This window comes from Etheostoma cragini, chromosome 16 (assembly GCF_013103735.1).
Source record: "Etheostoma cragini isolate CJK2018 chromosome 16, CSU_Ecrag_1.0, whole genome shotgun sequence".
Lineage (NCBI taxonomy): Eukaryota > Metazoa > Chordata > Actinopteri > Perciformes > Percidae > Etheostoma > Etheostoma cragini.
The window spans coordinates 19246838-19259490 of NC_048422.1; the positions used below are offsets into that span (position 1 = coordinate 19246838).

The 12653-nt window shown below is 41.3% G+C and overlaps 1 protein-coding gene across 2 annotated transcripts in view; it reads right to left on the reverse strand.

Moving 5' to 3' along the window:
• The window catches only part of lamc3 (laminin, gamma 3), a 95541-nt gene that overhangs the window by 7029 nt on the left and 75859 nt on the right, over window positions 1–12653 (reverse strand). For both annotated transcript variants that reach the window (XM_034897201.1, XM_034897202.1), the window contains exons 13-21: window positions 9042–9230; window positions 8461–8706; window positions 7127–7280; window positions 6880–7022; window positions 6543–6721; window positions 3641–3821; window positions 2276–2520; window positions 1014–1090; window positions 554–688 (exon numbers count right to left, since the gene is read on the reverse strand). In XM_034897201.1, coding sequence (XP_034753092.1) covers window positions 554–688; window positions 1014–1090; window positions 2276–2520; window positions 3641–3821; window positions 6543–6721; window positions 6880–7022; window positions 7127–7280; window positions 8461–8706; window positions 9042–9230 — 1549 coding nt within the window. The remainder of the gene's footprint in view (window positions 1–553; window positions 689–1013; window positions 1091–2275; window positions 2521–3640; window positions 3822–6542; window positions 6722–6879; window positions 7023–7126; window positions 7281–8460; window positions 8707–9041; window positions 9231–12653) is intronic.

A 12653-nucleotide genomic window follows, 5' to 3' on the forward strand; every position in this document is an offset into this window, starting at 1 on the left:
ACACACACACACACACACACACACACACACACACACACACACACACACACACACACACAAACACACACACACACGCACCAGTGCCTCAAAGATTAACAGAACTCTGAACCCTGCTGACTACTTTTAGGAGGGGGTAATCAATTTTGAGTTCCTCGCCTCTTATTCTCATGGCCACCCAAGGGCTTATTGCATCATTCTGTCTAGCATTCAGGATAATCCTCAGAACAATCACACGCTGGGAGATGCAGCCAGCATGCAGCAAATCCAAGAAAGCAATATGCTTACAGTGGAGAGAAGCTGTCCCCCTGTGGCTAAATGTCTTACTCTTAAACTCCAATGTGCTTTGAAAGGCCACTGTAAAGAAGAGGACCTTGAGCTGTAATACTGGGATAGGTGCACTTTGTTAGAAATATAGTGCAAAAGCACAATAATCCAGGGAATCATGCAGTTTGTTGGGATTATGCGATACAGGACGATTTATGTGAATGGGAGACATTCTCTCTGCTTGTGCTTGTCTGGGTGGGCGTGTGTTTGGATTTGTCATTCTACTCACTGCTCTGTTAGGTTCATGATGTACTCCTCTGTTGAGTTGTCCTGCAGTAGATCCATCAGGAAAGCCAAGGTCTGCTCCGAGGCGCTTACCGCCCTGCTGGCTATGGCCTCAATGTGCTCTGCTGTTTCTTTGTGACTACAATGGATAACAAAAAAAAGGAAGACAAAGTGTGAGGAGGAGAAAAAGGAAAAGGAATTTAGTGAGTTACATAGAATAACAGACCATTACAACTGCCTGAGGAGAGATGAAATGGATTTTAGCACTTCCCCCTCACTGGCTCTCCAGTACAGATTTCTGTAACTACCACATAATAATGCTGCATACTCTGAGTAGCCGAGGGCATCGATTCAAAATGGCCTAACCACACTGTCAGAATGCTGAAAGAAGGCAGCGAGAAGAGATGAAGTTCCACGGATTACTAGTGGCCTTTTCTAATAAGAGGTCAATTGACCTGACATACCTTTTCATTAGGGACTGTGAGTCATTGACCATCATGTTCCATTTGTTGGGTCCTGACACCACCTCAAAAGGAATGATCTATGAAGTTTGAGAATGAAAGTAGAGCTGAGAGATAAAAAAATATATAGGGTCCTGTCTAGAAGACCTCTGGAGACTTCTGACTGTTTTCACATGTTTATTTAAATCCTGTGATCGTTGCCATCTGATAATTACACTTCAGTGGATCTTCATTTGACCCAGCGATATTTGCTCAGAGAATTTGGGATCTGTGTGACAGCTGTTAGTCAAATCTGGGCACAGATTTTCAAATACATATTTTAACATGTACTGTAAGTGCAGAGGTTAATGAGATGAGTTTTTTTCTAGATTTGCTAGATTGCTTTTCTGGACAACAGTTATGGGTAAGCCTCAAAATGATGGTCTGAGGATTGCTATAATTCAGCAAATATTAAACTTGTCTAATGAACCTCTACACTTAAGTGTAAGTATTCAAAAAAGTTCAGTGGGGGCATATGGGGAAACCTCCCTCAATAGAAATCCCCTGAAGTTTTGTCCTGATAAATGTAATGTGTGTATGGTAGAATGCAGAATCCTTCCCCGAGTGACATTTAATTTGAGAAGATGCAAATAATAATGAGAAAACTGAATCCACAATTGACACTCTTGCATTTTTCCTTCATTTTGGGTGGCTGCTGTGCTTATTAATATGGAATAAATTGCAGCCGCTTCAGGCTTAGCCAAGTGATAAGTGCTATGGAGGTACAGGGTTTCTGCGCACACACAGACACACAATAAGAAATGGAGAGTTATATATTGGCAAAACAAGCCCTCTCTCATCTCCCAGAACCTATATCCCATGGCAGCAGTATTCATAATAGATTCCTGAAAAGCATTGTGGTTAGACGGTGAAAAGTTGTTAATTTTAGCATCCATCAAATGTTCTTTGGATTTGCCTTAGAAGGCAGGAATTTGCCAGGCAGAGGGAGGAGAGTGGTGGAGGTGTGAGTGGTGGGTGAGAATATTGTTTTGCTTTGGGGGATCTTTGTGGATCTATACAGAGGAGCTCCACCAAGAGTAAACAGCAGAATCCCATAATAAGGACAAAAAAAATCAATTGTGTTACATGCAATATCAGCATGCCTGTGAACTGGGTGAACACAACAGCTACCCGGAGCATTTTATACAGTGAAATACCTGGAATATATACTTACTATGTGTACCAATAAAACAATGTTAAAGACACAACGTGTTTGATTCGCCTACCATGTTGTCCAGGTCCACTGTTGCCTGCTTTAGCTGTTTCTGAGACACTCTGACCATGAACCTAGTCTCTGTAAAGGTTTGACACACACCCCTACTCCCTTCATCCTTCCTCCTATCCTTCCCCTCTTCCCCCGTCATGCTGATGCTGCAGTTCAAAGCAGATGTAATGCCGTGCAGCTGGGCTAAGAGTGTGCCTGTGGAAGCTTCCAGCAAGGAAAATTGTTTTATGAAGGCCTCCCGTGCTTCTGAAAGAACAAAGAGCACAAAGCAAATAACACCGCATTAAGCTCTTCACAGATTATTTCTTCAGGAATATTATTCTTCCAACTCTTTGTGGCTAGAACTACATATTTTAACACATCTCTCTCAGTTATTGTGTGAAATCAGACTCTTGTAATTCCTGTTTACTGTACTGTACAGAAAAACCCAATCCAAAATGAATTCTGTCCAGATGTTAACACTTTTGTCACTCTCACTTTGTACTCAGTGGTGTTTGTAGTCTAACTGGCGGCCTAGCATGTCTGGAGCTGAGTATAATTAGTACAATCTGTCTGGATGTTTTGTTACTTCATTTGTGACATACTTTGCTTTTCTCTTTGACTTTGTGTCATTTAAAATGGGAGATACTGTAACAAGTGTGTGTTTGAGCCCCACTGTATGTCTGTTTGGCCTCTGTGTGCCCGCACAGTGAGCCTGTCGCTCCCACATACTCATTAAATCATTATTGGGCCACCCAGTGTCATTAAGAGCCTGGCTAGTAACTATATGTGTATGTGCATGTAAGTATGTGGGTGTTGGGAGAGGGGTTGTTAGACAACTGAACTGTTATCATGATTGCAACTATAATCATAATAAATCAGGGATTAGAGATGCACCGCCTGTCATATAAATAAGGATTAAGTTGGTCACACGCATCTTGTTCTATATTGTTATGATTTGTCTCCATTTGGCCTGTGCAGCTGAGCCTGTAAGCCCTTTCCTTTCCAAAGATAATGAGGATATATCAGCATTGTGTTAAAGTAATTGGGTAAGGTTTGTATTGTTTCCAGCTTTCTGATTTAATCGCTTTGTTGTATCGGTAACAGTGTCACACTAAGGAGACACACAGAGCACCAGCCGGTTTGCACAACGCCGTGGGCGGTTTCATGTCAAATGTCTTAGCCGAGCTTTCCGGGATTTGTATGTACTGATATGGCATGTCATCATCTCACAGCCAAAATGTGAGCCAATAGTTACAATGGTGCACAAGCGAGCTTCCCATTTCGCAAAGCAAGGGCTGCCAAGTGTCTCTTGCGTGACCACATAGGAAACATTAAAAGGAGTGACAGGCCAAGTGAAATTATCTTGGCTTCTGGCTGCAGTTACCTTGGAAGGCCAGAAAATCCTCCAGAGCATTCGGTAAAATATCCTCCCTCTGGTGCTCATGCTCATAAAGCCTGGCCATGTGATACTTCAGCAGGTGGTGCTGCTCCCCAAATCTACCGCGGCAATCAAAGGGAGCCAGCAGCTTCTCCAAATTCTGCAGGCGAGTCCTCAGCTTTTCTGCCTGTAAAAGCACAGAGATTTATCACTGACGGTGTCAATGAGAATACAGATTTTTGCAAGAATGAAAATAAAAAACACAGGGCTAGGACAACTACCACAACAAAACATTAATCCAACAAGATCTGTATATATTTATTCAGACACAGCGAATGAGATGGGACTTTGAGTCCTGGTACACCATGACATCTAAATGTAGTATTTCAAAGAAAGCAATGAATAAATGAATAAAAAAACAAAAGGATAGGGCAGAACACGGTTTTCATATCCGCATCCTCTTACACTACTATAGCATGTTGCGAAAGAAAAGCATTTTGGGAGATAACTGCATTAGGCTTTTTAGAGAATGCAAGTCCAAATCTGAACATCATATTCACTGTGATTGTCACCAATTTGTTGACCTCGGAAGTTAAATGGTCCCAACCTGTAAAAAGAGCCTGTAGAGCTCGCTGTGGTCACACCTCTTTTTCACAACAGGAGGCATGTTGCATTTGCATGTAGTTAGGAATGCTGAGTGGATGTCCTCTGGTTGCAGAAATATCTGTGTTTGCTAATTGTTTTAGTTGGCAACCAAGGTGTTTATGATCAGCCATTTTAACACCAGGTACAACATATGCCTTTTATTACCGTGCTCATCTGCCTTTGAAAAATAACTGTGTATCTTTTTCATGATTTAATTTCATTCTGTTTTTTCTGTCATCTACTGTCCTTGTCATATCTTTCTTGATCACAGATCTTTTCTTTGTCTTTTCTTACCGTCCCTGTCTTTGAACTTGTTTCCTATGTGTAAAGCCAGATGAAAATGTGAGCAGGAAGATAGAGGATGGGAAAGGCGGAAAAGGGAGAGCTGGCGGGGAGACTGAGGAGTAATTGCTGGTGTTCAAAGCAGACAAGATTGGTGATGTTCACTGAATTGCTAACACTGTGGAGATCATGGCATGCATTCACACAGGTACAAGCTGGACACACAGCCACTTTAGCTCAAACAAGAATATGTAAAGGGAAAAGACAGAACACGTCAGTGGTATTGGATTAGTTTTAGGAGGCGGATCCAGGGACGCAGCAGCTTAGCATACAGACGTGGGTTGCAACAAATCTATAGGGAAAGAGAGATGCTGCACAGGAGATCATTAGGGCAAACGTCTCTTTCTGTTTCACTGCACATCCACTGTTTACTTGCAATCTACAAATACCAAGGAACCATATGGCTGTCATGAGGGTCTAGGGGCAGAATTTGCAACGGGGGGACTGTGCTATTTAAAGAACAAATTGCACCTCATATTATATTAGCGAAAGCCGAGACAGCATGCACAACGTTTATATAATATGTGCAGCAAACACACATCATTAATTTGGAAGGAAGGCGGAATAATGGAGAAAGATGATAAAAATAAGGATTCAAGCAGGGGCATAAGTACATTTACTCGAGTAGTGGAGATACTGACACTTAACTTGAATGTAGCATTGTATGAAACAAATGAATTGTTAAGTTGATCAACAGAAAATGTATTTATAATTTAGCCAATGGATTGAACTTTAAACCAAAACACAACAAACAATCACTTGTTCTGCCATCTTCGATGGATGAATTTGCTGCTTTTCTCCCAGTTTCATGTCATTGCAAATTAAATATTGTTTTGAATCTTCAACTCTGGAGACTTGTGCATTTTTCAGTTCATGGCACTGTATAGGCTGTATGTTTATGAAATTTAGAAAAAAATGAATAATCAATTTGTTTGTTGCAATAATAGTAGACCTAGAATATGATTAGGTGATAAGATGGCTGTCGCTGCATGCTGAAGACTTTTGAAATGCTGTGTTCAGTCACGGAATATTCTATATCCACGACATTTCACTTTTGGCATTGTTCCATTGCCGACAGAAATTACGCCACATTTTACTCAATTCAGCCGGATGTCCGTTACCTTCCGTTTTGTTTGTGTTGGAATTTAAACTCTGATTGATTTAGGAGGACTATGGTTAAGCGCTCCTCAGATCTCTGCAGGGTAATTCCAGACAGCCAGCTGACTATCTGTCCAATCTGAGTTTTCTGCTGCACAACTAAAACAACCTTTAAACGTACACATACTCCACCAAAACAAATTCCTTCCAGAGGCTATTCTGCAACGGCACCGGGGCTTTCGTGGTTCTTAGCGCAGCCCATGACAATTGTGACTGTTTTAAATAAATGTCAATAAACCAGAGCACGTTTTTCTCCCATCCCGGAATGCTTCGTGGACTACCAAAACCCTCCTCCAAAGCGCTGCAAAGGAAAATCTGGAAAAGCGAGGCTAGTCACCAAAGAACCTCCAAACTGTGGACTTGTTAAAACACAATTTCTCCTTTTTAAAACAGTACATGTCCAAAACAAGATATGATTTGTGGAGGCTTTAAAGTTCTTAAAGGCACCTTTGAAGAAGCTGAGTTGATTACTGAGTAACGAGTAATGTCAATTATTATTTTTGTTGTTGTGTAATTAGTAACTTGCTGCTGTCCACATCTGTTGGATGTTTAAATAGCCAATAGTTTTGTAAGTATTTGGCGCATCAACTTAAATGGTATTATAATATTTTTTAATGTTGCATTCACAGCTTGTTTCTGTTGACCCATGTCCAAAAACAGTAATTGCAGGTTTAAAGCCACTCTGGGTAGAATATAAAGAATTCCCCAAATTGTGGTTCTCACACAAACACACAGGAAGAATCACAAACAACCATAAACTCACCTGTTTTTTTAAAAGACCATAGCAGACTGGGCACTCCTCGCACTGATGTGTGGCTGTGTTGTGGAAATAGTTCAACTCACATTTGTCACACTTATAACCCACAAAGCCCTGGCGACAGTGGCAGGTACCGTTACTGTGACACTGCATGGAAATGGAGCCCATTGGGTCACAGTTACAGGCTGGGAGAGGACAGCAGGATTGGAGCACAAGAAGACAGGGGAGCAGAGGTAAACATTTGTAGAGTTTGAAACGCTTTCATGTGTGATCTTTGTTGGCAGATGTATTAGAGGATTAGAGGATGGCACACAGTACAGTTGTGCTGCCTGAAGTCTTGTACCTCTGCAACCTTGTGACGAGAATCCAAAGAAGCCCACGCGGCAAGAATCACACAGTCTTCCTTTCACTCCTGCACGACACACACACTGCCCTGTGATTGGTTGACATGCGATGGACGATGAGCCAATCGGATTACACTTGCACCTATGGAAGGCAGGAAAATGTCTTAATAATAGATTCCATTTGTAAGCTCTGTTAACATGTGTATTCCAAAAATGCACTTAGAATTTCACAGGTGATCTCTATACCTCTCACATCCTGCACCTGGTTGGAGGTTGAAGAAGCCTACTTCACAATAACTGCAATCCCGTCCGGTAACTTGAGCAAGGCACTGACAATTTCCTGTTTGAGGGTGGCATTCATTCACGTGTCCAGAGGTTCCCCCAGGATTGCAGCTGCACGCTAGAGGAAACAAATAAAACATTTTTTACTTTTTTTAAACAAGGATAATATTACATTGTTAACTGCTGGTATATTGGCAATGTATCACCTCAGCATGGTGGACTTTTTATTGATTTGAGTCCAGAGGGCTTTAAGGAGAAATTGAAGAAAGTGATAGACAGCACCAGAGAGATTCGTGGATCTCTCTTTGACATTTTTGGTAAAAAAAAAAAGGTTCAAGCCTGGGACTCCAGGTAGACCTGAAATATTATAAGGAAATCAGAGGATGAACCAATGCCAGGTATTAGTCTTCGGGTCTCTGTCTATCGTTCAATTAAACCTTTTTAAATTCTCCCAAACCAAAGACTCTCCAACCCCATTGTTAAAAGTACTTTTTGGACTCACTCATTTGTCCACAACCCTTTCAAATTTTTCCTTTCATGATTCAAGGATTCAAACTCCTGAATTGATTAGTCAAATCCATTTGAATGCATCACTTTCTGCATTCCTTTAAAAGCAACCAAGGCCATGTAGTCTTTAAAGGAATTTGTCTATTTGACTATTACTTGACTCTCCCTATTCTGTGGTGAAACGAACAGTCTGAATCCTAAAAAACTCATTGATGGCATGTCATGTGTGTCTTGAGTGAGGACTCAAGGATTTGTTAAGATCCCCTCAAAACATGTATTAGGATTAAAGAAGAATAACAAAGACTGTTTTTCCCTCCATAATAGTTCAGTTACAATGTTGAAAAGTCTTAAAATTACATCTGCACATTATCGCTCATTGTAAAATTGCAATGTATGCAAACATTGTCCATATTCCAGGTCAGGGTAAGTGCACTGGTGGCTTCAAACGTCCACGTCACACTTGTAATTTGCACATTGGACCGTGAATGGCTTCCAAACTAATCGTAATGTCACATAGTCATGCTTCATGTACATGTTTAAAGTCAGACTTAAGGTAAGTGCAGTAAACTTCCCCTTTAGCAGATAAATGTGTAATCTGCCTTCTAGTGTCAAACTCTACACATACATCATTCAGACAGTGAATGTCAAACATGCAGGTGAAGTAAGCACATTTGTTGAGTGGATGGGGACATAGTCTTACAGGAATGCAATACCTCTCTTTCTCCATCTCTCTCAACAAATAATGAATCCATTGAGAAATGTTCCATTGCACCCCCTTCTCAGTTACTCACGCTTGCACTTCTGGCCTGCTGTCTGGTTCAGGGCATCGCCATAGAAACCTTGCTGGCAGCGTTGGCAGTGCTCGCCCTCTGTGTGTCTCAAGCATTTCAAACATCGCCCGGTGATGTGGTCACATATTCCCAAAGCGTTGAAGTCCACGTTGCCATTGCAGTTGCATCTCACACACGGTTGAGCTGCCCCAGAATGTCCCAAGGGGTCACCATAGTAACCATCTTCACACATCTGACAGCGAATCCCTATGCAAGGGGAAAAGTGAAAGGGGAGGGCAGGAATAAGTTGGATGTCTATGCTAGACCACTGTTGATGGACTGTTGACCACTGGAGATCATCCCTATGTCCCCCCCTACTCTGTTACATTTGCATTTAAAAACTCATATCCAATATACTTGAGTCAGAGGTGGCATTGTCAAATTGCAGTCCCTGCAGATGACCTGCTTCAACGCCACAGTCTTTTCATTATCAAGCTGTATGGTGGAATTGTTCTCCTCATTTTGTTCTTGACATAAAGCCCATTATTAACAGTGTGGTGCCAGGAAAAAATATTTTTGTTATTATTGTTGGTTCATCTCACCCGTCTGTCGTGTAGGGCAGTTGGTACAGACCACCTGTCCAGTCTCCGCAATTTCTGTACAGCTGGTACGGTCCGGGCAAGGGCAAGGCTGACAATCACCACGGGTGCCAATCAAAGCATTGCCATAGTAACCATCCAGGCAGTGCTCACAGGTCATCCCAGTGGTGAAGTCTGAGCACTCACACACACCTGAAACAGAAAGAGGAGGGTGACATTTACACACTCCGACTACACACACCTGCTTGTATGTTTCATTGTTCTTGCACAGTTTGGGTTTGACAACAAATAGACAGAGGGTGATGTTTTCTTCATCGTCAGCAGAGTGCGCTGTGTCTCTGACCATAGCTGCAGCCAGTCCATACAAACACTCCACTCCACAGCCTAATCCGGTAGAAAAACATTCCCCACAGCCCACCATGGACAGTGGAAGACAACTAAATTCAGCCTGACTATAATTGCTTTGGGAAATATAAGAGCCAAATTCAGTCCGAAAGACCTTCAAGAAGTAAAGCAATTCCCCCACCAAGTGGGAGAGATTACCAATTGTATGACGTCCTCAAAAACAAACTGTTGTTTCGAAAGCCATTCAAAAACATCTTACAGCTTGAAATAACTTTCAAGGATTTGTTCACGTGTTGATATACCAAATCTTTGATTACTTCTCTTCAGGTTATTGAGCAGATTGTCAGCCCTCATTATGGCATTTTTCTAGTACTCTGCAAGCAGAGCTGAATGATATAATACAACAACCAGAGAAAATATCCACAGTAGTGAACAAACTGACATACATTTCATGACTGTATGACAGTAAAATAGCTAAAGGATTCAGAGACAACAAGCCAGTCTCCTGCACTAAAATGATAGCACCCTCAAAACCGCTGAATTTGTTTACATTGTTGAAAATGAAACAGTGAAAATTTGACAATACAATGGCAGTCTAATTTAATAACTGACTAACGCTTACAAAGGAACCCAAAGTAATAAATGTAAAGCCACAAAGAAAAAAGCAACTGCTAAAATGCTTACAAAGTTTAATTTATCATACAATCACAATGCACAGACATTACATTTGAATCCATATCCTTGCAGTTTGAAATGTAAGAAGGAAGAAGACACTTAGCATTCCTGCTGCACTGCATGGTGTTAGGCTTTTAGTATTCACTGGGTGTCGGTATATCAGAGAGCTTACAATATTTCAAATATTTCTTTTTAAATTTAAAATGTTCTCAAATTAACTCTGCATGGGTTGACAACAATTATTGCGCGGATCTTCTAGAGAACACCACTAACATCTCAACGCATAGCAAATAATCCGCTGGTATTGCAGTTTTACAGAATCCTCATTAAAATTTCCCATCACTCCCTCAAAGGCTACGGTGTGATTCAGTGATGAGGTCTTTGCTGTTTCACACCACTCAATATTGGAGTAAAGAAATTCTTGCCACTAGTTAAGGGGTCACTGCAACCAATGTCTGCCATCACTAAATCAAGCCCTGTTTAACTTAAAACCTGTAAGTCAAGTATATGAGATAGAAAAACAGCTACATTTGGGGGAACAATTATCCCGTTGTCTGGTGAAGTGTAGACGTCTGAGTAAAAATGATTAGTTCCTCAGCGGGAGAGGGGAATAATACACAACTTCCGATGCCATTTAAACTTTATTTAGAAATAATGATTGCTCCTAGCATTAAGAAGTGAATCTTTTGTGAATTTCACAAGGCATTACAATGACACTGATAGTGTTCAGTGTCAATCCCCAATGAGCCATAGTAAATTTTATGGCAGCAGAAATGTGCTGACTTTACTGAGTGTGAAGATGACTGAGCGTGATATGAGGCAGTAGAGCCACCGAGGGCCTCCTCGACACTATTATCATGACATCGGCTACTCAGAAAAGCTAACGACATACATCACAAACTGTTGCTGAATTGCAGGCTTGCTCTTCAGATGATATTCCTCATCGTCATGCTAATCATCATTATGTTACAACATCCTAGCAAAATAATTTTTATCAATGAATCAATGAGCGGAATTATTTGGGATTTCAGTAAAGCTGCTCTTGGAGCTGCACACTTTGAATCCTTTGACAAATCCACACAATCCCGCTATTCTGCTCTCGCTCTCTCATTCTCCTCCCCTTTCAGCTATGGAGCATTGCATTTCAGCACCGCTCTCTGCCTGAACTCTGCCTGTCTGCTCTGTGATGGCAAAGCAATATTTCTGTATGGTAAACAAGCAGTCTGGAGTATTTATTTTATTATTTTTCAAAGAAGAGCCCACCATCACACACACATTACTCTCTCTCTCTCAAAGAGATTCTTTCTACCAGTGCTCATTCTACCTGTACCTCATCCCTCCACTCTACCCTTCATTGTTCTCTCAGCACACACACACACACACACACAACTAATGCACTTCATTAACGAAGCCACTTGTGGAAAATAGGAATACATTGGAATACATCACTGTATTATAGCTGCCAGGGCACCGTCAGGCACTACAGGACAGATGAAAGACTGGCAGCTTTGCCATCAACCTTTTTCCACATTTCCCTTGTTGAGTGTGTTTATACTTGTGCGTCATTCAGTGTTCCTCTCAAACAAAGTGCGAGGAGTAGCTCTTCCGAAGATAGTGGTTTTCATTGTTTGCAGTAGCTTGTAATAGCTTGAACTCCAGATGGAATCTGAAGAGAAATGGATTTGAAATAAGTATGTTTTTGTTTAGGAACAGACAATGGCACACCCCTCTCCTGTTATTACATTCTCTCCCTCAATATCTCATTTATTTACTGACCAAATTGAGTTTTTGAAGATCATTGCCATGTCATTCAGCACTATCTTGGGAGGTCTCTCTGAAGAACAAGGGCAACGTGTGGGGTCTTTGGTGATGTGTAAGCCCAGAAATACAAGTAAAACAAGCCGTGTGAGTTCAAAGAAACTGGCTGCACAAGTTTTATGAGTGTTTAGGCTACCTATTTGTTTTTGCTCCATAGCAACAAATGCCTTTCAAGTGATTATGAAATAAATTAGCCAAATCATTCTAAAATAGAACCTATGCTTTTCTTCATTTCTTTTCTGCTTTACTGTACATAAGCACAGCATGGAAGTGATGTCAAAGCTATTCAAGACCTCCATATTTTCCAGGAGGCTTGTGTACTTAGCCCAGTGGAACATTAAAAAGCTGTGGGCCAGGGAAATGTATTTACTAATGCATGTGGATTCCCTGATTTAATGAAGGAGAGACGGAAACAAAACAGAAAGAGAGACAATTTTATCTGCAGCTCTGAGACCTTGTGGTTAGAACTTGGGGTATATACGCGGAGGGACTGTTTGATGGGGATGTTGCTCTCTAATTTAACACAGATATGCTGCCAGCGCCTGCTGCTGCAAATGTGGCTTGTCAGTGGGGTCTGAATGGGTGGACTGCTGCACAGAGAGAGGACGTTGAAGGAAAGGAGGAGAGGTTGTATATTCTGTCCACCCCCATACATAATGTGCACAATACGGATGACTAGGGATATATGTTTTGTCATACTGTGACTCTGGAAAATAAATGCATCAATTCCTGTCTTGTGTATAGAGGCTGTCAGCCAAATTGTTATGTCCAAGGCCC